At 41.9% G+C, this 23,968-nt stretch overlaps 1 protein-coding gene across 1 annotated transcript; it reads right to left on the reverse strand.

The window, feature by feature from the left end:
• Positions 1 to 4,858: 4,858 nt before the first annotated feature.
• Positions 4,859 to 22,805, reverse strand: LOC311006452 (cAMP-regulated D2 protein; the record flags this gene model as incomplete). Its single annotated transcript, XM_083999297.1, has 8 exons — positions 4,859 to 5,311; positions 15,236 to 15,408; positions 17,216 to 17,356; positions 17,847 to 17,965; positions 18,203 to 18,330; positions 19,086 to 19,219; positions 19,604 to 19,805; positions 22,320 to 22,805. The coding sequence occupies 8 exons, from the start codon at positions 22,803 to 22,805 to the stop codon at positions 4,859 to 4,861; spliced, it is 1,836 nt and encodes a 611-aa protein (XP_083855423.1).
• Between the last annotated feature and the right edge of the window lie 1,163 nt (positions 22,806 to 23,968).

A 23,968-nucleotide genomic window follows, 5' to 3' on the forward strand; every position in this document is an offset into this window, starting at 1 on the left:
AGCCCCGACATGAGAAATTGTTCCGCCGGTCAGTGCAAATCACGTGAGATTTGCACTTACACAGGCAGAGCAGTGAACTGAGACACTGGGAGCTTCCGCTACAAACAAGCTTAAAATATAGACTTATTTAATTTTTTTCGGAACAATTTCTCATGTCGGGGCTTCAATACAAGAGGGACATTACAGACGAGCAGTATGGAGGTATTTGGATGTTTTTTGGTGTGTCTTTTTGGACGAAGAAACGTGGTGTCCATTCACAACCATTATATGGACAAATACTGCTGCGCGGACCCCCCCCGTAACTCAGAGAAGGAACGGAGGACTCTGAAAATTCTCACAGCTCTTAGTTGACATGAGGGTGAGTAGATAATGAGTGAAATTTGAATTTTGGGTGAACTATCCCTTTAAGCCAAAAGCTGTCATCTTAATTTGAACTCAGGTCACAGTGGTTATAATCAGATCTCATTGAAATGTGCCCATACAGAACCAGCAGCCATGTTTCACAGCTCACACATCGATTCCATAGCCTTTCCTGAATCATCCAGGTTGACAGAGAGAGTAGTTTCTTCCTTTCCTTCTCTCTCACTGTCACTCCGTCTTTCTCCAATCAGTTGTCACTGTAATGAGCAGCAGGATTTAGAGCAGGAGAAAAAGACACAGTGTGAGAGTCCGGCCGTAGGCACGGAGCTGGGATGAACTGCAATTGATTGGCTGTGTGGCCGTCGCCGACAGCTCAGTCTCAGAGCGGGCCGCGCTTTGATACCGGATGACAGCAAAGTAACTGTCTGCCGAGATAATGAGGTGGCCTCGACACGCCCTACGTGTCAGCACTCTAGCAATCAATGCACACGTGCCAACACAACAGCCAATAATGTAGACCTTGTGTGGTGTGTGTGTGTGTTTGTGTGTGTATTTTAAATCAATGTCAAAAGAAACAGGATAATCCACAGTGGCCTTTTTGCCAGTGGAGATGGAGGTCACTTTAAATGGCTGGTATGCACCTGGAGCAGAGCTGCTGCTGCTGTTGAGTCATTTTTTAAAGGTCCCATATTCAGTGTTGTGCATGAATGTGTTCAACAGAACAGAATGATGTCTCCATGGACACGGCCCAGCATCGATAGTACAGTACTGTACAGACACATCTTGTACTGGTCAGTTTTTTGAACATTTGAAGCAGTTTTATGAATAAACAACAACACTTGTTCGTTCATGCTAATTGTGTCACCATGTATTCCCACGTACACTACTAGACCTTGGCTCGTTTGCAGCAGATTATGACTCACTGTTTTAAGTGGTTTGCTTTTCTTTTTTTTGAGTGTTAAATGTAACTCTTGTCTGTGATTCTTCAGTTGTCATATAGTTGAGGAGTGGCAGTGATTTGTGGCAGGTGATGGATGAGGGAAGGAACTTTTGTTGAAAATGAATTGCAGACTTAAAAAATTAATTAAAAAAATAAAAAATAAAAAAATGTAATAAACAGATGTGAACTAGTTCAAGATTTAAAAAATGAAATATGAAGGCAAACTAGTTTTTCATCTGTATGAATGAAATTTGAACTTGTTCTTATCAAGTAGGCTATGAACTAGCACATAATTGCCGATGGATGGATGGATGGATGGATGGATGGATGGATGGATGGATGGATGGATGGATGGATGGATAGATGGATAGATGGATAGATGGATAGAAAAAAATAACCTTATGTAGACATTACCATCTGTTTTGGTCCAAGGTGATATAAAACTCCTATCCTGTCGATGACAAGTTTTACATTTGGTGTGAAAAATCTCCTGCACATCAAGTTGTCTAGTTTCTGTATGATAAATGAAAGGGTAAAAAACTAGAAAGCTGAAAGTAGCCCTCTCTGGCTCCAGGGTGAATCTGAAGTGGATATCAGCGTCTCCCTCCCACAATTAGAGCCACTCCAGGATGAGACATGACTCAAGCACAGTGCAGTTGCTGTTGCATTGAAAGGTCTCGCTCTCCGTCATTTTTTGAACTCCACTAAATGGAAAACACTTCTTTAGCTTGAGTGCCCCAGAAGAAGCAGCCATAACATACAACAAATGTTCATGTTCCTTCTCATAATAAAATAACACTGTAACCAGAGTCGATTTATTCTGCACCATGCAGATAATTCTAAGGCCGAGTGGACTGCATTAATCACCATGGCCTCAGAGATGGTAAGACATTAAAGTTTTTATGATAGTATGAGACCAAAAGCACTCAAAACTCACACTCTCCTTTGGGTGGTTAATACCGATTAGGAGTTCAATGTTACATCATTTTATGTAGTTTTTCCATTTCTTTATCATTTAGCTGGGAGGTTGTGGTATGAATTGGAGACTTTGTTGTGTTGGAAGTTTGAGTCAAATCGAGCATTAATTGAAGGTGAACCACTCAGAGCTTAGTGCTTCACATCTGAGCCTTCAACTATCAAACCAATACAGTGTAATGCTTTTCTAAACAAGAAACAGTCAATATCTGATGAGACAGGAACAGAGAGTTCTGTTGGACTTAACACTTGATGTTGTCATTGATTTGTTGCACCGTGGATAGTGGTTAACACCTAATGGACAATATTCCTGCTGGTTGTGTGCAGATAATCTAGAATGGTTTGGTGTTCCGTGCTAAAAAATATCCTGCAATTGAGATGTGTTAATTTTAGACCTGCTGATTTAATTGATGTAATTGGGTGCTTGAGAGCAGTGTCACAGGCTGTGTGGTTCTGTCTGTAGTCAGTAGATTCAGAATCAGATCAGCTCCCAGTTTGGAGAAGAAAGACGGGAAACGTGATGCCAAACACAACCTGGCTAAGGAACACACCTGGCTGAGGTCGAAGTCAATTAGAAATGTATTTCTGCACTGATAGTAGGCTACCTGCAGAAAACACAAAGCCGAGTTGAAAACTGGAACATTTCCTCACAGAAATTTTGAGAGGGCCACGGGGGCCGCTGCCCGGAGTGCCATCTCTGTCAACATGGGAATCAAACCCACAATCTTAAGATCAAGATTTTAGCTTCTTCCTTCAGGTTCCATTTTCAGACTTCCACCAATCAAAACCAACAGCTATAATTAAACAAATAAATAAACAGATATCATAAATCTTTTATTCCAACTGCTCTGTCTCCCTCCTCAACTCTAAGAGGAAGAGGTAGATTATTGCACAGCACACTTTAATTTTATAGAGCACTTTAGCCTGGTCCTGCAGCAGCACAGTCAGTGTGATTAATTTTTATTAATGATGCTTTTTAGACTGTTAACATCTGCGATTATGTCCATTGTTTACATCAGTGTTTTTATCTGTATTATTGTCATCTGTGTTTTGTGTTTGCTGTTTCACGCTCCCCACTCCTGCAAATGCATTGCCCCATTGGGGACAAATACAGTTGTTGAGCTAATCCGGCAGACACATGTCTCTGAGCACTGACATTGCGGAGTGGAGAGGAGTGTGTTTGCATGTGTGTGTTGGTGTGTGTGTGGTTGTGTTTCACAGAGACTTGATATAGATGTACAGTATGGGAGATAGGTGTCAGCAGTAGATTAACTACAGAGATACCAGAGGAGTCCCTGATTAATGATTTGGTCTCTGTGGCTCTGGTCTGACGTTGTCAGGGCAGTTGGAGGGGGTTGCCACGACGATAGATGCACCACAGGCTGAGGCGGCAGAAACGTCCATAAAGAGGGTAATTTTCTGTCTCGGCATTGGTTTCACATTTGGGCTTACTGTGACAAATGGGAAGCTGCTATCAGAAAAAGAAGTGGACCAGAGACTTCTTGAATGTGTTGGTATGTTTTTGGTGTTTCTAGAGTAAATATTTTGCGAGTTAAAAAGAGGGGCCCCTTCTGCTTCGCTCAGAAAATCTTTATATTGGAGTGAATGGGCAGTCGGAGGGACCTGGCTGCACTCAAGGCTCATTTTTGAGCCCATTGTTGGAGAGGACAAGTTTGTTTGCAGCTATTTCATAGCTGTAGAGGTCAGTGCCTCGGCGCGTTAGCCCCATGGCACTAATTAAAGCCCTTATGTCCTCAGACGAAAAACATAAATCACACTATCATAGTTTTCTGTCACTGTTACATTTGACAAGCGCTGTGGAAAAAACAGGGCAATAAAACAGTTTTCAGTTTTATACCTTTTGATATTTTTCTGTTATTTAACACTAATTCCACTACTTTCCTAAGCTGTACAACATACTGATAAAGTGTCACTGAATGAATCTTCAGAGACCTTGTTTTCCATTTTGAATTGAACCACTTCCAACAGCTCGCTCACTACATGTTAGTTTATCTGACAGTTCATACACGAGCTGACATTAAAACTTCTCCTTTTCTCTCTGTATTTTCCTCTTTACCTTCCTATTGTCTGTGTGTGTGTGATGTGGAGTCACAGAACCACAGTCCCAGAACTTGACAGCCACAGAACCAGAACGTGAACTCCTCCTCACCTGGATTTACCCCAGATGTGTCTTCTCTGCATCTAATTACATTTTCCCACTGACTTTAGTGTTTTAAATTTTACTCATTCTGTCAGAGAAAGACTGTGCTGGAGCTTCTTCTTCTCAGATGGAGACAGAATACTGATCATTTAAACCAACTGATGAGAACAAGTAGCTCTCACTTTGAAGCATATATTCTTGAAGGAAGACATGACATTTGTTTTTATTTCAAAATGCTGACTTTTTATTCAAGCAGTTGCTACCAGGTAGTGTTGCCGAAAAGTTCATTTGCTGATAATGTATAATTGTATTTCATAGTAAACACTGCAACCTCACACTGCAAGATTGTGTGACTGGATTTATGAAGCTTGTTACATCACAGAAAAGCATCCCAGCACCTCCCTGCCCAGCCCGTCCCCTCACTAGTAAATGCCCAGCTGGTCCCAGAAGTCACATATATGGTTCCTGGTTCCCACTTGCGCATGTGAACGCACGGTCAGGTTCATGACCAGCCAGCCGCTGGTGTCGGAGTAGCGCGGCCAGACGGGCACGCGCTGCTCCCGGCAGAAGGTGGTCTGGTGGACCCGTGAGGCGGGGTCACCGGTGTGGGCGAAGGCGCCCCAGTAGCACAGCATCCGATTGGACAGCAGCTTCTCCGACGGCATCAGGGTGAAGTTGGCCACGGTGGCCGAGTCGAAGAGGAAAGGCAGCTCGGCGCCGTGGCAGGCGTGCTGGTAGCAGAAAGTCAGACCCGACCAGACGCGGTGGTCCGAGGCCGCGTGGTCGAACACGTACATCCACACCTTGCTGCCCACCGCTGTGCCGGCACGGGCCGACCTCCTCGATGGACACAGGAAGACGTAGTCTGTGACGATCTGAGGAGCAGAAAGTCATACAAAGTCATTCTTTCTCCATTACATTACAAATAATCGACTATCATTACATTCATTATTATTATTATTAATAAAGCAGGCAGAGAAAGAACTAAACTTGAACTAAAGGCTGTGAGCTGTGTGGAAGAGATGATTGATGATAACATAGTCTGTGATGAAAGGTGCTCTTTTATTTTGAAACTCCTTTGCTTTCTATTGGTTATTGAAGAATAGCGGATGCTAAGCAGATGCTAATGGGGATCTTAATAAACAAAACACCTTGGCCTGAGGACCAGTTCATTGTATGGAAGTTTAACCATGAACAGTATTACATTCAGCCAGTTCACGTCCATGAAACCTGGAGAATAAAGCATAAACGAGCAGCTTTGCGAGTTTAAGAACAGCTCAGCCTCGCTCAAGGTTTATGCTTTACAATGTATGTTTCAGTCTGCAGTGGTTCTGTAGAAAAGCAAATGAATGAAAGTGATTAGTGTGACATTCTTCACAGACATGGGCTGGGAGCAGAGCAGCAACAAACTATTGTTCCCTCTCAGCTAAAAGGAAGCAAAAGAAAAAGGAGGTAGACCGTCTTCTTTTGCCTGTTACCTGGAAACCAGTGTGTCTTTTTCAGCAGCACACAACCTGCACCCACACATCTGACACCTGGAGACACACACACTACACCAATGCATTTGCCTGCTTCAAATAGAGATTTGTGCGTGCTTCTAACACAAGCACACACTGTATTCAAACACTGATCGTAGAAATTATGCATTGTTTAATATTCAACTATCATTCTCTGTTAACAAACTTTTCCTCCTTTTGTTCTCCTCCTTTCACATCAGTGTTCCCCTCTGAGTCTTCCTCTCTTTCCTAAACCTTACACTTCAGTCTTTCATATCTTACTGTGATGACGTCAAGAGTCTGAACAGAATAATCAGCTTTTCTGTATCGGTGAGAGTTTGACCTGAGGCAACACATTTTAAGAGAGGAGCTCTAAAGCTCAAACAACATCAAATGATTTTCACCGTGCAATAAATGCCTTAATTTCAGTGATCACTATCAGTACTACAACCATTTGTTGAACACATTTTTTTTTTTTGCTGGGCACACTTCTTTACCAACGTAATTATCTGACAGTCATCTTGTTTGTGCACAGTGTACCACACATTTCATTTCAAGACCCCTTGAAATGAAAAAAAAAAATGTTCCCAGCTTTAATCCTGTATCCACATGTTTGTTCATTTATCTCTTGACATAAACATGTCAAAGAATTGAGTGTTTTTCTACCTAAATTGATTTTTTTTCTCTTCTTGTGAAATGAGCTCAAACATTGATGACTCATCCTGCACTCGTGGGCAGTCCTAGTTTAGCATCCAGTTAAAATCAATTAAAATATTTACATATGTCTTCAGACTATAAATTCTGCCAGTCACCATTGTAACCTTATTGCTGTTCCTGCTAGCTAGTTTAAGAGTATGGGCTGATGCTGTATTACCGGTTCCATTATCATCTCATAGTGTGGTGAATGTGCAGGTCACAACTTGTCCACGAGAGCGTTTTGGAGTTGTTGGATTGTGTATTTGATGAGTTTGATGAGGGAAACCAAGAAATCCCATTAGCCTCCATAGCGTAGCTCTGAGCAGCTTGCGATTCTGCTCTGCTGTTCTAAAAACAGCTTGCACCGACAATTAAAGGTAACGAACCTACTGCTAAAACTATAGGGATTATGGCAATGGGCCATTTGTCAAAATGTTGAACTATCCCTTTAAAGTATTTGGACACACAGATATTCAATTTTTACAATACTGGGAGATTAGAAGTAATAGGTGAGGTCTTTCTGCATGACAGATTGGAAAGCATGAAACCAAACAGGTGCCATTCTCACAGCATTATCAGCAACAGTATCGGGTCTTTTTCAGATCTGATCAAGCATGACATATGATCCATATTATATGCTAAACAACACAAGGCACAGCATTAAGTTACACTGACAAATTTACAGTAATAGTTTGAATGGTCTCCTCTATCACATGGCACAGCTGCAGGAAAACATGTGCTACACCTCTGTCATACGTTGCGTCAGCAGCTGCACCTTGTTAGAGCTTCACAGCAGGTTGGTGCTATCGGCCCCAGCTCCATCTTCACTGTGCTCACACCAACCAGCCAGTGGGAGGAACTAGCATAGAAACAATGACAAGAGCCCTGGCTGATTTTCTAGTCAATTATATTATTATTATTATTGGACAACACTAATATGCTAGAGATTTCACTAGCATGTGAAACAACGACTCTTTTCCCCTGCAAGACCCTACCTGTCATTCTGTCAGATGAACTTTTTGTAAAAACTGTAGAATGTCCTTTTCACATGTCCTGGCTAACACTGCATCGCCATGGATACTGATGTGGGGATGGGGGCAATAAACACACTCATGGTGCTGTTCGGAACTAATCATGTTTTTTTTTGTTTTTTTTTTTCAGAAAATATGATCTTCTAATATTAGCACATTAGAAGAGACAGGAAATCATACATGTTTGAACCGATAAAGTAAATGAAGTAAAAACAGTTGTTTCCTTAACTGAGCTTGACTCTAAAAGACGAAGAGAGATGCAGTAATGTATACAGGTAAAATGCCATAAAGACTGTATTTTTTTGTTTGTTTGTTATTTTATTGAAGAGAGAGAAAAAGAAAGGGAAAGAAAGAAAAAGAAAAAGAAAGAAAGAAGGCACCTCTAGGTGGAGGCTATTCCCAGACTGAGCTCTGTGGATGGTGATGGTCCATCCATCCCCTCAGGGTTCAATGTCCATCATATCAGGATCTTCTGGGCTCAGTCTCCAATAGGAGAAGTTGATTTCTTGGCAAGGCTTATGGGGCTTTTCTGTGACCTTATCACTGAATGAGAGCTGGGTGTGGAACAGAGTTGACAGTTCTTCCACATTTTTCTGGCCAGTCTGAGCTCTGTGAGCAGCATATGGCTGCCAAGCGTTGAGCAGACCCTCCAGAGCTCGTTGAAGGCCTTTAATCTCAGCTCGAAGTTTTTTCTCCAGGAGAAGCTGCTGTGACATCCTGGCAGCATTAGCTTTGGTTTCATTGTGAAGCTCCTCGTGAAGTTTTGCAGCCTTCTGCCTGGCAGTGGAGATTTCAGCTTCATACCTCACAGTGACATTTTGGCTTGAAGCCCAGAGCTTCTCCAGTTGTTGTTGAAGAGACAGGTTCTGGTGTTTCTCTGCTTGGAGCTCAGCCATGAAGTCATTCTGGCTCTTAAGGTATGCCACCTGCAGCTCCTCATGTTTTTGTTGGAGGGCTCTCTTCTCCTCTTTGGTGTCGTTTTGCACCTTAATGGTGGTGGCGACTTCAGCTTCATACTTGTTGTTGAGTTCCTGGTATGAAGTTGTCAGATTTTGAAGCTCTTCATGGAGAGCTGTATTCTTGTTTCTCTCTGCCGTGAAGTTCTCTTGGATCTTTGAGTGTGTCCCTTGCAGCTTTTTGTAGTCTTTTTGAATTGTCATCTTCTCTTCTTTGATCTTGGAGAGTTCAGCTTCATATCTCTGGATACACTCATGGCCTGAAGCCCACAGATTCTGAAACTGTTCTTGGAGAGCAGCATTCTTTTGTTTCTCTTCTTGGAGCTCAGTGTTGATCTTCTCCTGGATGGTCAAATGAGCTGCTTGCAGCTCGTCAAAGTCTTTTTGGATCATTGTCTTTTCTTCTCCATCGTTGTTCTGCAGCTGAGTGACAGTGGAGATTTCAACTTCACATCTCTCCTGTGGGTCCTGTGGGCATGAAGCTTGCAGATTATCCAACTGTTGTTGAAGAGCCACGTTTTTTTCTTTCTCTTCTTGGAGCTCAGCGCTGAGCTTCTCTTGGCTGGTCTGATGAGCCACTTGCATCTCTTCTTGGAGAGCGGCATTCTTGTCTTTCTCCTGTTGGAGATCAGCCTTGATCTTCTCCTGAATGGCAAGATGAGCCACTTGCATCTCTTGTTGGAGAGCGGTATTATTTTCTCTCTCTTCTTGGAGATCAGCCTTGAGCTTCTCTTGGATGGCAAGATGAGCCACTTGGAGCTCCTCAAAGTCTTTTTGGATATTTGTCTGGTCTTCATTGTTGTTTTGCAGCTGAGTGGCAGTAGAGGTTTCCGTTTCTTTACTCAGGGTGTCCTCTTGGAAAGAAGCTTTCAGACTCTGCAGCTGTTTTTTGAGATCTGAGTTATTCTCTCTCTCTTCCTTGAGCTTAGCCTCCAACTTCCTCTCACTGGTTAAAGAAGCTGCATACATCACTTCATATTCATTTTGCATATTCGTCCGTTCTTTGTTTTCTTCCTTCTCCTTGTTCATATGAAACTCCTTGAGGGATATCTGCTTTGAAACCTGCTGTTTTGTTTTGTCCAACAGATCCTTAAGCTTGTAGACCTCCTGCTGAAGCTGATGAACATCTACTGAGTTCTCTTGCTTTTTTCTTGAGAAGTTTATTTTATTCTTGGGAGTAAAGTTTGGAGTCTCCATCGTTGTGGTGGTAGAAGTCAGTTGTCTTTTCGGGACAATACTGAAAATCCACTAAATGTGCTCTAATAAGTGCCTTGCAGCTTGTATCTGGACAGGTGTCTGTATCAGTTATCAGTGTTTGATCAACTGAAGTTGGTCTTATTACAACAGTTAATAGAAGTTAATTGAAGTCAAAACATCGTGTTTACTTTAAAGCCAAGAACTGATGATATCACAGTGGTGATGTCATAATGATGATGCTTCAGAATTGAGATGTTTGAAGTTGGTTCTCTCAATCTAGAACATTCCATTTCCTGTGTGTTTACCTTCAAAATCACATGCCATTCAAATGTAAACACAAGGGCTCAACATTCAAACAGTTTTGAAGTCTGTTACTGCTCACCTGGTATGAACCATACAGGATCAGACCCAATTGCAGCAGCCATGTGTTTTAATCTGATCTTTGACCCTTTGCTGTATGTCAACACTTCTCTGCACTGTAAAATAAAATGTTTAAAAGTAGCTACATTGATCTCCTTTTAATTTCCCAATCTATAAACAGTGCATGGTGAACGCAATATTAAAAGTGCAGTAGGTGAACGTTTAGTAGGCTACTATCACTGTAAAAATGTGACACTTTTAGCTGGATCAAGTCAGTGGCTTCATTTCTGGACTCTTTTCATTTTGATGGATGACTTTCACTGTCTCATTTGATTTTTTTTTTAAAATTTTTTAACATGGATACTGTCACAGTTCAGATGAGCTGTTTTAATGTGTTTTTGCTTTCATTTCAGAAATGAGATAGATGGACAGAGGGATGGATGGATGCATGTACATAACGGCTTTGGCTCTAGCTGTCGCTGGTGTGCAGGAATAGAAATCAGGTAATCTGCTGTTGGCTGTGAGATAATGAACCGGTCTCATCCAGAAGCTCTTCAGTAGTTCTACATCAATTCAACTAGCCAAGCAAAAGAAGCTCCGATGATCATTTTCATGTACTAAGCTTTAATTGTCTGCTCATATCACTGATGAATGTGTTCAGGGGGAGAAGTGGATGATCTACACATGATACACACAAACAATGTAAACACACTGCACAAACCTACTGCTCTCCACATCAGCCCCCACTATGATGAACTGGTTGACATTTGTGCTGACCTCTGTGGTCCTCTGGAGAGGTGCCATTTCTGAAGAGATGTGGGAGGTGTGTGTGTGTGTGTGTGTAAGGGGAACCTACAGTTGTGACTCCACTATCTCTCCACTGCACCGTGAACTGTGACTGCATACTAAATATGTCCGGGAGTGTCACCTTCTGACCTCTTGTTTCTCCCAGAGGCTTCTACCTTGCACTTTGCATTGGAAATGGGAGGCTTCTTTCTTCTACTTCTATCTTATAATGAATCATTCCACCTCTGCATTTTCACACTGATCAAAACACAAAAAAACCTGACAAATGCACATGAAACTGCAAAGGATAGTGTTACCGGTAGTACTAGTCATGAGAAAAGAGAAACAAAATGAATTTGTTCTATCGGATTAGTTAACTCACCATCAGTTGCAACTAGTAATGTTTGGATAATCCAAAATACATCTTATTTATATTTATTTATTTATTTATTTATAAAAATAGTTTATTTAGCAGTGATGGTGCTTACCAATAAACATTGCCAGGGTTAGCCAAAAAGGCCAATTTTCTTCTATAGTCCCTAGACAGATGTTACAATGTCATCTTCAAACAGAATAATACTATAATATATAGGCTATTATATAATATATTTTGCCTTAATAGCTTAGGTACCTGATTTTAGTTAGTTTCCAGCTTTAGCCTAAGCTAACCGGCGTTAGCTAGCTGATGTCATGAGCAGTAAGAAAGACAGTGTAGTTTTTGTAGTGACATGTTGAGACATCAGTAGGGCTACAACAGTCATCTGTGGTGGTTTAGTCTTTTACAGTTTTAATTTTAACTCCTACAATAGACAGCAGCTTTGTTTTGACAAGTTTCACCTGATTTCTAAGTTGGTTGTCACTTTATGGCACTGTAAGACCCTGTCTGAAGACCAGAGGCTGTCTTTACACTGCATGGTTCAAGTGGCCCAATTCCAATTTTTTCCTCTCAAGTGGCACTGGTCGGATCTGTAACATGAATGTGTAAACGGGACAAATACGCATGGAATCAGATATTGTCAGATCAGATTCAGGCCCCCTTCATATGTGGAAATAAATCAGATACAAATCGGATATCTGCCAATACGTCTGTAGTCTAACAGACAGATTGGATCTTTCCTGGCAATGCGTGTCGTACGTCGTGCCCACACGTTTCGCTGAAGCTATGTAGCCCGTGATTGACACATGAGGCTGAGCTGGACTACCATGGCATGGCCAGCTGTGGCCAGCTGTGGTCACTGTCACAGAAATTATTACACTGTCTCATTTTCGTGATGTCTGCGCGTCTGTTTTTTTTCCCTCACTAGTTATTGTTTTCATATAACATTCATTAATGTACAGATCGAGGGCAAGCAAGGGAGTGTTAAAGAGAGAGAAAAAACAGATTTCACTATCTTATTGCTGATAGAACATGTAAATAGACAGTCAAAAAAATTGGATATAGGCAACAAATTGGAATTGGGCATCAAGGCCTGTAGCCAGAGTCACTTTATCACTTTGAGTTTGTTCATACTGGGTAATGATCAATGAATGGGTCATTAGACCATGGAACTGTATATTACAATCAGATGCCTAATCATCAGGAATACCTTGCTAAACCAATGCAGTCTTATACAACATGCCTGTAACAAAACCCTCTTTACTCTTAACTTTATGACTTTATGCTTCAGGAGGCTGCAGTGTGTGCTGCTTTGGAATACAATATAGGAAGAGGTGTTAGTAATATTCATTCTGCCCTCATTAATACAATGCCATATGCTTCCAAATCACCCAGCCAGTGTTTTCTCCTCTGCCAGCCCTCTCTGTCTTGTACTTCGTCTCTGATTCCTCAGCAGACCTCTCCTGTCACTGTAGATGTTCATGAGAGACGAGTCGATTCTTAGCAGGAGCAGACAGGCTGCATTTCAAACAGACAAACTCCCTGACTCCAGGTGGTCCACATGTTTCACCCATACAAATCATGCTGGAGGGAGAAAAATGTGCTCTACCATGGCCAGAATGTAGACAAACTGGAACTGTAGCTCCCTCTGTAGGCCAGTGAAGGGAGGTGTTTTTAAAGATGAGGGGCAGCAATGAAGTCTGGAAAGTCCAATGAAGAGTGGTGTTGATTCTGGACTTGAACACAGACAATGACTCTCATGCTTGAGTGTAGCCTAAACACATGCACACTGAGTCTTTTCTCAACTAACTGACCCCAGCAGCCAAAGAAAACAATTGTTTACAATTCCCATCAGACCCATTAGACATGGAGAGGCTGGAGAGCGACCAGACAGCTGAGTCCTCATCGCAACCCGAGCTCCAGCTGGGCGCCACAATGATCCATGCATGACCACCACTCAGTGGGTAGTTACTGATGCATGTGGGTGTGTCAGAGTGTTCACTTTTCAGTCCGTGAGCATGAGATAAGTACGGAGCAAAACTAATCTCTTCTTATGAAGGTCATTTTTTTTTTATTTTCTTTGCTTTTCATCACACAGGCTACTTCACCATTTCTGAGCACAGACAGCTGCTTTTATTCTGGAGGGATGTTCTGCACATCCAGCACTAACAGCCACCACACAGGCCAGCTGGTGATGAGGAGATCAGACAGTAGCCGCATCAATTAGGTCATTAATTACATACAATTTACTTTAATGATCAAAAGTAGCTTGCATCAGTAATTTTCACTTCTATTGATTTTTTTTTTTTTGGCCTACGGGAACTGAAGAGGTGGAAACTCCAGCAGCATGAAGTGGCTCTGTAAGCTTTTAGTCAAACTTTGAGCTTTGCATACTGTATGTCTGAAGAAAAGTGTGTAGTAAGATGTGCTTTTCACTTTACAAGGTATATGAACCACAATTTTGACATTTCTGTTGCAATACTACCAAAGTTGGCCAACATGACTGAGTCTGCAGCTGTGCTCTGTGGCATTTGTGCTGACCCCCGCCACTCCTCTGGAGAAGTGCCCTTTTTAAAGAGATGCAAGAGGTGTGTGCGCGTGTGTGCGGGCTCCGCGCTCCGGTCGTGACTCTACCGTCTCCCCACTGCGCTGTGAACTGTGACTGAATACTAAATATGTCTGGGTGTGTCACCTCCTGCCCCCTGTAGCTCAGCGACACCGCTGCCTTACACTTTGCATTGAAAAGAGAAAACTGCAGGAGGCTTCACTCCTGAGCCCATACACACTGATGGTGGAAACTCAGAGTGTTCTGGGGTATAACTGGTTCACAAGGGCGAGGGCTGGGTCTCTACAGCAAAGATTGTAAATACAGACGGACAGAGCTTCCATGACATCACCAAAAGGTTTCTGAACGGTGGTTATGAAGCTCAAAGTTCCACTGTCACCATCCTGCACCAAGACCTCCATAAATACCGGCCCCCAAAATGTGAGAATTGACAAAAAAAAATCTGTAATTTTCAGGCTCCCTAGGTTGAAATCCATGTGGTTTTATGAGCTGTTCCCTCAGTTGTCTTCCAGTGATGTAACTAGCTTTCAAATTTGCATAATACCACCCCTACCTGGTACCAGTAGAAGGGGTGGGGCAAGCAGTGTCTGATTTGCATTTAAAGGGACAGGCACTGAAACCAGCCGTTCTGAACAGGGCTGTTTTGAGAGGATGAAAAGAGCTGTGATGTTTGATCCTTGGGGGATTTTGACCACAGCATGTCACACAGACACCTGGGAACTATTTTAATTTGTGGAAAATGGGGCAGAATATGTCTCCTTTAAAAACGTTTTGAAGATATGAATAATTCACAATCTACAGTCATGATAAAGGAAATTAAATGTAGAGACCAAAACCATTTTGTACTGTTATATTTCTGCTGTAAAGACATTTTACCTAAAAATAATAATAATCCCCATAGAACTGCAGTGTTGAATACATAGGTACCTCGTCTTTCAGCCTCAGAGGGTTCTACATTGTCTAAAGATGTGCTATTGGCTCTGTGGGATGCTCTGATCTCAATTTGCAAACTAAAGCAAACAGCGCTAGTGTCTAGTGTTTAATTTTATATTGATCAGAGATGTTATAGACCAGTGGTCCTCAACAGTATGGACTCAATAGTCTGTCAGTCCATTCACCAAGTTGTTTCAGTTATTAGGTTCTGTCACTGTGTGGACCACATGTACACATTAAAACATTCACTTGTGAGTATTTGAATGTTTTTACATTGGTATAGTATCTTTATAGTACGCCTGTATGGGAGTAATATGTGAGTAGAAGCATCTGTACTGTGAATTAAGAGATGGAGCTGTGAAATGTAGCAGCTGTGAGGAAGGTGAGCTGAGCTCCTCTTACCTGAGCGAGCATGTCCCTGCGATCAGCGTCCCTGTACAGAGGCAGGTACTTGTGCAGGACTCTCAGAGCATGTTGTTTGAAGATGGCTGTAATGTACACAGTGCACTCCACTGCTGAGACGGGCTTACTGAAGACACCATAGACAAAGATCACCCCCTCTTCTGAGGTTGTGCCTGCAGGACAGGAAACAAACATGAAGAGCTGTGTGTTGGCTGTTAGTCCTCATGTTGCTCATTCACACAACTGTTCTGTTGTCTGAAAAAGTTTACGACAGTGTGAGATTTTACATCAGCTTGCATCTTATCATTAAGGTCCTTAGTTTCAGTGGGCATCACTGTTTTTTCCTCTTGGCTTTGTTATGATCTTATGAATGTCTGCATCAGGTTGTGTTATAATGGAAACAGCAGAAAGCAAACAGCTGAGGAGGTGGTTACATGGGCCAGAGGTGACTCTTGAGGCACAGAGATACCAGAACTGGTAATTTGTGTAAAATCAGAGGAAGAGAGAGTGGGATGTTTTTTTAGTTCATGCTGAGATATTTGGAATGAATGTGTTGATTAATCTGCTTTAGACCAGGCAGCTTGGTGAATCCTAGATGATTTGGTACATTGAAGCAGAGAGTCGTCTTTAAGTGCAAACAGTGACGTGAGACTTTTGAGAACACAATCTCTGGGACTTGTGACTATATTTGGGTCAATGACGTGATGGTAATTTTTCTGTGTCCATATTAGTCAAATTTAAAAGGGTTAAATTGTGAAAATAAATGTATGATTAACTTGCACACATTCTTTTTTGGGGACCCAATATAACATTTCTGCTTTTAATCCATTTTAAGATAATATATTAGAGAATTATGGCAAAAATGTCTAAGTGGTGTAACCATATAAACTTGCGGCAAAAACTTCAACTGCTTAAAAACTCTAAAATTCTAAATAAGACACCATATCAACTAGTTTGGCATGACCTTATATTCATACTTTTTTGTATTAGATAAAAGTAATAGAATACAATTGTTCTAATATGAAATTTAAATTGGGAATCATGTTACTACAGTTTCAAGTGGTTTAAGAGGCCATATTAGTATTGTAAATGTGACAGGACATGGTCTATAGTTCTTTTGCGCTCACTGAACGGTTTTGTTCACCACGTTTCCAGTGTTGATGCTAAGCTAACCAGCTGCCTGTACAGTGGTATTGATCTTCTCATCTCAATTCAACAGACAAGGAAAGAAACATCTTGAGAAGTTGGATCATTCCTTCAATACATGAGTTGAAATGATGCTTTCAAGAATAATTTAGCATTTAATCAGCCGTTGAGAAGTGGAGGCTTTAATCAGGCCCTGATTGTTGGCCAGTTTGCTCTGTAGTGGTCTCCATGTCTGTTCTTCACCCAGGCCCAGTGCTCTCCTCTCTCCTCGCTTTTACCTACGTATATGATGAGCTCATTATAGGTTCTTTGTATGAAATCTGAATCTGCAAGGAAACTGTAGCTGTCAGAATGAAATGTAAAGGCTTAAATTCACTGAGACTGTCCTGACCATATATCTTTTGTTCAGACCCTTATCATGGCCCCTAGTTATGTTCTGTATAATGGAAAAATCCCCCAACAGGAAGAGTTTGTTCTGGATGGATCATGAATATGACACATGAGAGAGGTGTTCGATTGCCTGATTGCTGATTGTAACCATGACAACCAAGTTTGTCTAATATTGAGTAAGTTCTTAGTTGATCCAAAATCACATATTTTCCTGCACCTAACCAAATCATGACTGTTGTTATAGCAACCAGGTCGGAGGAGTTGTTGAAAGTACGATGTTTCCCTCTGAAGTGTAGCTGAGCAGAAATATAAAGCAGCAGAAACTAAAAACACTCAAGTATCTCAAAACTGTATAAACTGTATGTAAAGTACATTTGACTGAACCAGAGACAGTTTCACAACAGTAACTAGCTACATCATCATGTTCCTCTCTCTGGGTCTTACCCAGCAGCAGCGGCTTCTCTTTCTGCCAGTGGCCCTTCTGGAAGGCAGTGACGGCCTGTTCCTTTATTAATTCCCCATCGATATATGGACCCCAGGTCTCGAACACCTCCAGGAACCTGAACGGGTTCACGATCTTCGAACCTGAGATCAAAAACACATCATCAGCATCCAAACTGCAGTCTGGGTGTTATAACACAGAGCAGACTGTTACATTAAACCTGCTCCTGGGTGGATATTTTGGTTTTTCTTAAGGCAGCAGAGCTGAGACATAGACGTGTAGTCACCACCAGTCTGTTTTCCTTCCACATTTTTGGGATCAGACAAGGAGCTGATGATGCAATCACTGAGTCAGTGATACTGATCAATAACCCTGTCAGCCCCGTAGATGTATTACAGTCATTCTGTGCTGTGAGGCAGTAAAATCTCTCTAATTGCCCCTTTAGAGGCTCAGTGCTCCTTTGTTTTCATGATTTTGTTTTCCAATATGCCACTGCTCCAGATAAAAATAATGTTTTTCATCATCTCCTGCAGATAAGCACACTACATCGTGCTGTATTATGTAACTGTGTGGGCAGCCCGAAGAGGTGCTCTAAATTTGGGGGAGCGTAGGCTGGTGTTTGTGGCAGCCTACTTGTTTTCATCTGGGCGGTCAGGACGGCCTGTGGCGTGAGAGACAGGAGGCAGACGATGTCGCTCACAGAGCAGTTGGTCTGTTTAGCAAAGTGTTTTCCCAGCTTCAGGGCGTCATGTCTGAGAAAGAGATGCAGAAAAACACAATTTCATGTCAGACTGATGTCTTCTCCCTCGGCATGCTGGGAAATCACTGAGAGGTTTGAATGATTTAGGAGCTTTAAAAATTGAGGTAAAACGTATCTTTCTCATTTGACTCTTGAGGCCATGGAATGTCAGGCAAATGATTTATACATCATATTTTTTTTAGCTCAGCCAGTGATGGTGTGGAATCATCAGTAACCAGTATCGACTCACCTGGTCTTCAGAGGGATTGAGAAGGGCAGGCTCTGCAGGGCAGCTTGTTTGAACAGAGGTTTACTGCTCTGGATCATCAGGTGAAGACTCACTGACTGAGCACCTGCACTCTCTCCGAATATTGTCACCTGACACAAGAAACAGACACGTCATTAAAACCCTCAGGGGGGCGACTTTATATTCTGACAGAAAGAGGAATGAGCTGAAACCTGAGCTAACGTCAGTACCCAGGAATCCTGTCAGCTGTGACTTTTTGTTGCTATTTTGCCAGCAATTTGTCAAACAGAAATTAAATGTGACGGGGACATCATGGTGAGTCCCATTGTTAGAATATCCTTTAGCCAGATTATGTCGTATCATGGCTGTGAGCAAGGTTTTACTAACAAGAAATGATGCCTCATCTCCCTCCTGTCTCCTTCACTCATAACAATATATGAACTTTTAAAGGTCTATGTTGTATAAAGGTAGGTGTGCATGTGTTCTTTGATGATCTAGGTTCTTTAACTGTGAAAATATCAAAGCCTCAGTCCACAGAGAAATGCACACAGCCTGTATTTAGTAACTTAAAAGAGCTGTTAGGACTTCTGTAACTTTGTGGTGTCACAAAAAAACAGTCAGTGCTCTCAGCAGTGACCCATCATTTAACGCTGCAGTATTTTGCTTCTCTTCATGTTTATCTGAACTCTACTATACTTATTTGATTGTTTAGAAAACAGTCAGCCAATCAAACAAGATGGTCAGGGGCTCTCCTCTGATTGGCCAATGGACCTGTTGTTACTAGGTTCTCCTGAGAGTCGCCCTCTGTCCATTTAATGAGGTTAGTAGGTTATGGGTTGTTTGGGTTCAAGTACATTTTTGAATGTGTGAGCATTTGTCTACTTGCCTTGCTGGGATCACCACCAAACACAGCAACGTTCCTCTGGACCCACAGAAGAGCCGCCTGCTGGTCCAAGATCCCATAATTCCCTGTAGCTGAGGTGTGAGGATCTTTGCCCGACACAAGGAATCCAAACGCACCTTAGTGTCACACATCAATTCACATGATCAGTGACACATAATTGTCTCCAGCAAGACATTAATTTCCCCCAAGTTTCAAATTACCATTCAGATATCATGGCGTCTATTTTCCGTCTTGCAGGAAAGCAGAGTAATTACCAACACGTTATCCACTCTCACGCACGCTGACACACACCCACACACTCATTCCACAATAAAGACTTCATTATTTTAACTAAAGTGATTAATGTCTTCCATGACAAGCTTGTTTGTTACAGTCAACCAGGCAACTTCAGTGCTGAAGTTCATCCATAATACGACATAATAACCATGAATATACAGATAAGCTTGTTTCCCTAAATTACTTTTCACTGGAGGAAGCTCATTACCACCAAACTTTCTTACCCAGTCGGTACTCCACGCTCACAATAACAGTCCGGGTGAAGTTGCTGATGAAGCGTCCATCATACAGCGGCTTGGAGGCAGAACCAGCGATAAAATCCCCTCCGTGAATCCAAACCATGACGGGCAGTGGGCTCCGCAGAGGGGAGCTGAAGTTCACATCCAGAGGGACAAAGATGTTGAGGTAGAGACAGTCCTCACTGACCTTTTTAGGGGCAAGAGACAAATCAATATCAATATTTTATTCAGTTCTAGGTGTATGAGACAGGCTACAAATAATCCTCAATATTTGTGTAAATTTGTAAATAAATCATACTGTAAGCACTGATGCTGTCAGATATTGTTAGTTTGGATGACATGCTTTTTGCCCTTCACTCCACCTTTATTTTTTGTCATAAAGGGGGTGGGCAATATTTTTTTTCCCGGGGGGCCATACTGAGTCAGATAAAATAAGTGAAGGGCCACATAATTGAAAATCAAATTGAAACATTACATAGCCTACATGACATGTTGCTGAATTATCTTAAATTATGTGAATTTGGTAGACATGGTTGCTTTACAATATAGGCTATTTGCCAGCCCAGAAGGCCTGGGCCCTTGCTTCAAAAACCAATAACTTTACTATACTGACTTCTTTGCAGCTGTATGTGTTAATCTGGTGTAATTTGAAGTTTAATGAAAAGATTACACAATCCACATAATTGCATGTCAACTTTTAAATCAGCCTAAACATCTTCTAAGTTGTCTGGTGTGCACCACAGGTCACTGTTGAAACACACTCGGTGAGTATAAATATAGACTCAAGGCATATAGTTGTACTATTAGGACACTAAACAGACACTGCTGTTTAACAGATACATGATCATATTCATGAATATTACAATATAGTCAAATCCTTTTGTGTTCTGATTTTTTGAGACTGTTTTATACTATGTGTAGATAACGTATACTTGAACAACACAACACAGCACAGACCTGCATCACTGAATAAGGAAAAGTTTTTATAATTTGAACAAGAAACATAAACTCAACAAACTCATTTTCTGCCGTGGTATTTAAAGCAGAAGTAAGCGATATATTTGTGTTAATATAAGTCTTAAATAGTTATATCTTCCGACAGCAATCACTTACATAAAGTGTTTGGACCGAAACACGGGTCTCTCAGTCACTCTGCTCTGCTCTGAGCCGAGGAGAAAACTTTTCTCGTATCCTACAGTTTTTATCCAATGAGGAGAGAGAACGGCATGAAGGGCTGTGTGTGCAGCCAAGGGATGCGCGTGAATGTGGTGACGTAGGGACGAGAACTGTTATGGTGTGTTCAGGGCAACCCGTAACTCGTGTTTTTTCGACCTGTGAAGTCGTACCAGTTCGATCTGGTACGAGTTCACAGGTCGGAAGTTACAAGTGGCCGTTATAGTGACTTTCACAGGTAAAACAGGTCGGAAAAACACGAGTGGGTTGCCTGGAACGCTACAAAATCGTAAGTTGTGACATGAAGCTGTAATTTACGGTTTCAAAAGCCTGCCTGGAACGCAGCATTAGCCAAAATGGCCGGATCGCTTACTTCTGCTTTAATCACATCTAACTCTCGCCCTCTGTTGGAATTGAGTCACATACTAATATGAAGTCGTCCAATTGGAGATAATGTGATACATTTCTGTTTTTATTTGTTTTTTCATTTGAGGATGTTGTGGGATTGAGATGGCCCGTGGGCCATAAAATGCCCAAACTGGTCCACTGCCAACATGTCATCTGAGGTTATGGATCATTTTAGAGGCCTGAGGAACATGTTTTCCTCTACTACAGTGTTTTATTTGAAGTATTGCTCCAGGAGATATATTTGTTGTTTTAAGAACTGAAAACCATCCCAGTGTAGTTTTCTATCTGCTCCCTCTGGAGCTATAGTAACAACAGGTCAGTCAGCCAATCAGAGGAGAGTCCGCAGACTGGTTGGTTTGTGACATCACAAAGTTACAGAAGTCCTGATGGCTGGTTTTAAAGCTGAGTTTCTGAATACAGGTTGTGTGTATTTCTCTATGGACTGAGGTTTAGATACTTTCTCAGTATTAATCTATAATCAAAGACAATACATCTACATTAATATAAAAAAGGAGACCTTTAAAAAAATACAGTAGATATTGTACAGGTTACAGTACTAATTATTGTATCTTTAGGCTAAACATATATAAAGCAGGCTACGTTTAAATCCTGTGTGGTTCCTGCAGGTGCTGGGCAGCAGCATTTAGACCTCTTGAAACTTAATAATAAAAAATAATCCACATTTTGACTTTTGGTGTACTGGAGGAGGCTGGACTCATGTCTATGTCCCTGTAGTGAGAGACAATAGTGTGCATGTGACAGCAAACCAAAGCGAGAGAGACGCACTATTGGTATGCATCGGGTGATCAGCTTTAATTGGAATGAATAGACGCCACAGTCCAGTTCTTGTAATGCGTCCATGGCTCAGTTCTCTAATATACTGGCGATTCTGTAGCTGTAACCACTAACAACTAGATTTATGTCTCTATAATGTCTTTGACTTTGAGAAAGTTTATATTTCCGAAGTTCTATTCCTCTGTCAGAGCAAGTGTCATATTTAATGTTGGTGAAACTTGTTTTACTGTTAGTGTGAGTCACTCTGTGCCATACCAAAGGTGCAAACCTGTTTCCTATTGTGACATGTGAAGACAAAAATGCAAATAAGTGAGAATTTCCTTACCAGTCGAGGACACTCCTCTGTGATGGGTCCACTGCAGGCCTGCATGCATGCAGCCCTAGGAAAGGAGGCATTATAAACCCCCGGCCAAGGACTGGTGGGTCTGGGGGGCTTCCAGCGGTAGGCCCCAACAGGAGGGTCTGCATACGGTATCCCGTAGAATATATGGCCCTTCTCCACTGTAATCCCCTTGATCTGGCCATCTTTGGTTAACACCACAGGTCCAGGTGTCCCATTTGTATCCCGATTGACTGGCTCGTCCTTGGGTGGCTCTGTGACTGAGCGGAGCTCCGAGCGTCCCAGCTCCTTCAGGGAGTTTATCTCAGAGTGTCGGTTGATGACGAACGGCTCGTCTCTCACCAGCAGCCCAGGGTAGATACTTCTCAGAAAACTGACAAGGTCGATGTCATCATCATTTTTCGTCTCCTCTCCAGAGGCCAGCACTAAACCTAGTGTGCACAGCAGCAGCAAACAGTGCCAGCTCTCCATATTGCCTTAGAACACTTATACTTCCCCAGACCCTGGCGCTCAGATCATGATTTGAGTTGAATTATGTCCCAGCTGAGGTAGAAAAGTTGCAACCCCCACACCACAACCCGCAGTCTGCAGCTCTACAGACAGTGCATTCTTGTGACTCCAATTTAGCTGGTTGCTTATTAAGATTTATCAGACAAAAGCTGCTCTGTCTGATGGCTGAGTGACGTCCAGTAGACCCTGAACTGGACGCTGGAGCAGGACCACTAATAGAGGACAAGTCGTCTTTCCTTTGCTTAATTTAATCACTAAGTCACACACAAAAGGTAAATGAGAGTAAGTCATGCAACAGGCCTTATGAAGGAGTGAAGGGTAAAAACCTCATGAGCTCCACAGTTAATTCTGAGGTGTCTGATGTTTACACTTTTTTTTCCAATTGTAATTTATTCTAGATGTGGCTGTTGTTTTGTTATAAAACACTGAATATGAACATTCAAGGGACATCCTTTCTTCTACTGAGGTAGCATGCTACTCAGCTTGTCATGAATAGATAAATAGATGAATAGATATCATTTTAGATTATGAAGGCTAAAAAAGTGGTTTTTAATTTTAAGTTTGCAAAATATTACATATTCTGAAAAGCACCACAGCACCATTTGACTGTTGGTGTGCTTACCTGTGGTATTATTCTATCTCCTGTTTATCTGCAATTTCCTTTTTCTGCTATGAATTTCAAACTTGGATTCATCAGTAAACAGATCCTCTTTCCAGCCCTCTGCTGCTATTTCTTAGCCAACCCCGAGCATTTGGCCTCGCCCCCCCTCCTGAGAAGTGGCTCCTGCTCCTGGTCCTCTGAGACCGTGACAACACAGCCGTCTTCTGCTAATTGGAGTCTTGCGTTCTTTATTTAGAAAATTCTGTGTCTGTGATGAAGCTGCTTTTCTATCTCTCAGGGAACAGAGCTGAGGCATTGATCTTCTGATGGTTTGGTCACTTTTGCTGGGCCTGACATACAACTGATCCATTTTCTACCTAAGTGAATCACAGCTCCATGCGCTGAACCACCTAGAAACCTTTAGTCCAGCCCTGACCTGATGCTGAAAGAGCCTTTCTTTATTCCAGATACCATTTTCAGCAGGAAACACACACAGCTACAGTAAACACAGAGGAGTTTGACT

This window comes from Trachurus trachurus, assembly GCF_905171665.1.
Source record: "Trachurus trachurus genome assembly, chromosome: 23".
Classification (NCBI taxonomy): domain Eukaryota; kingdom Metazoa; phylum Chordata; class Actinopteri; order Carangiformes; family Carangidae; genus Trachurus; species Trachurus trachurus.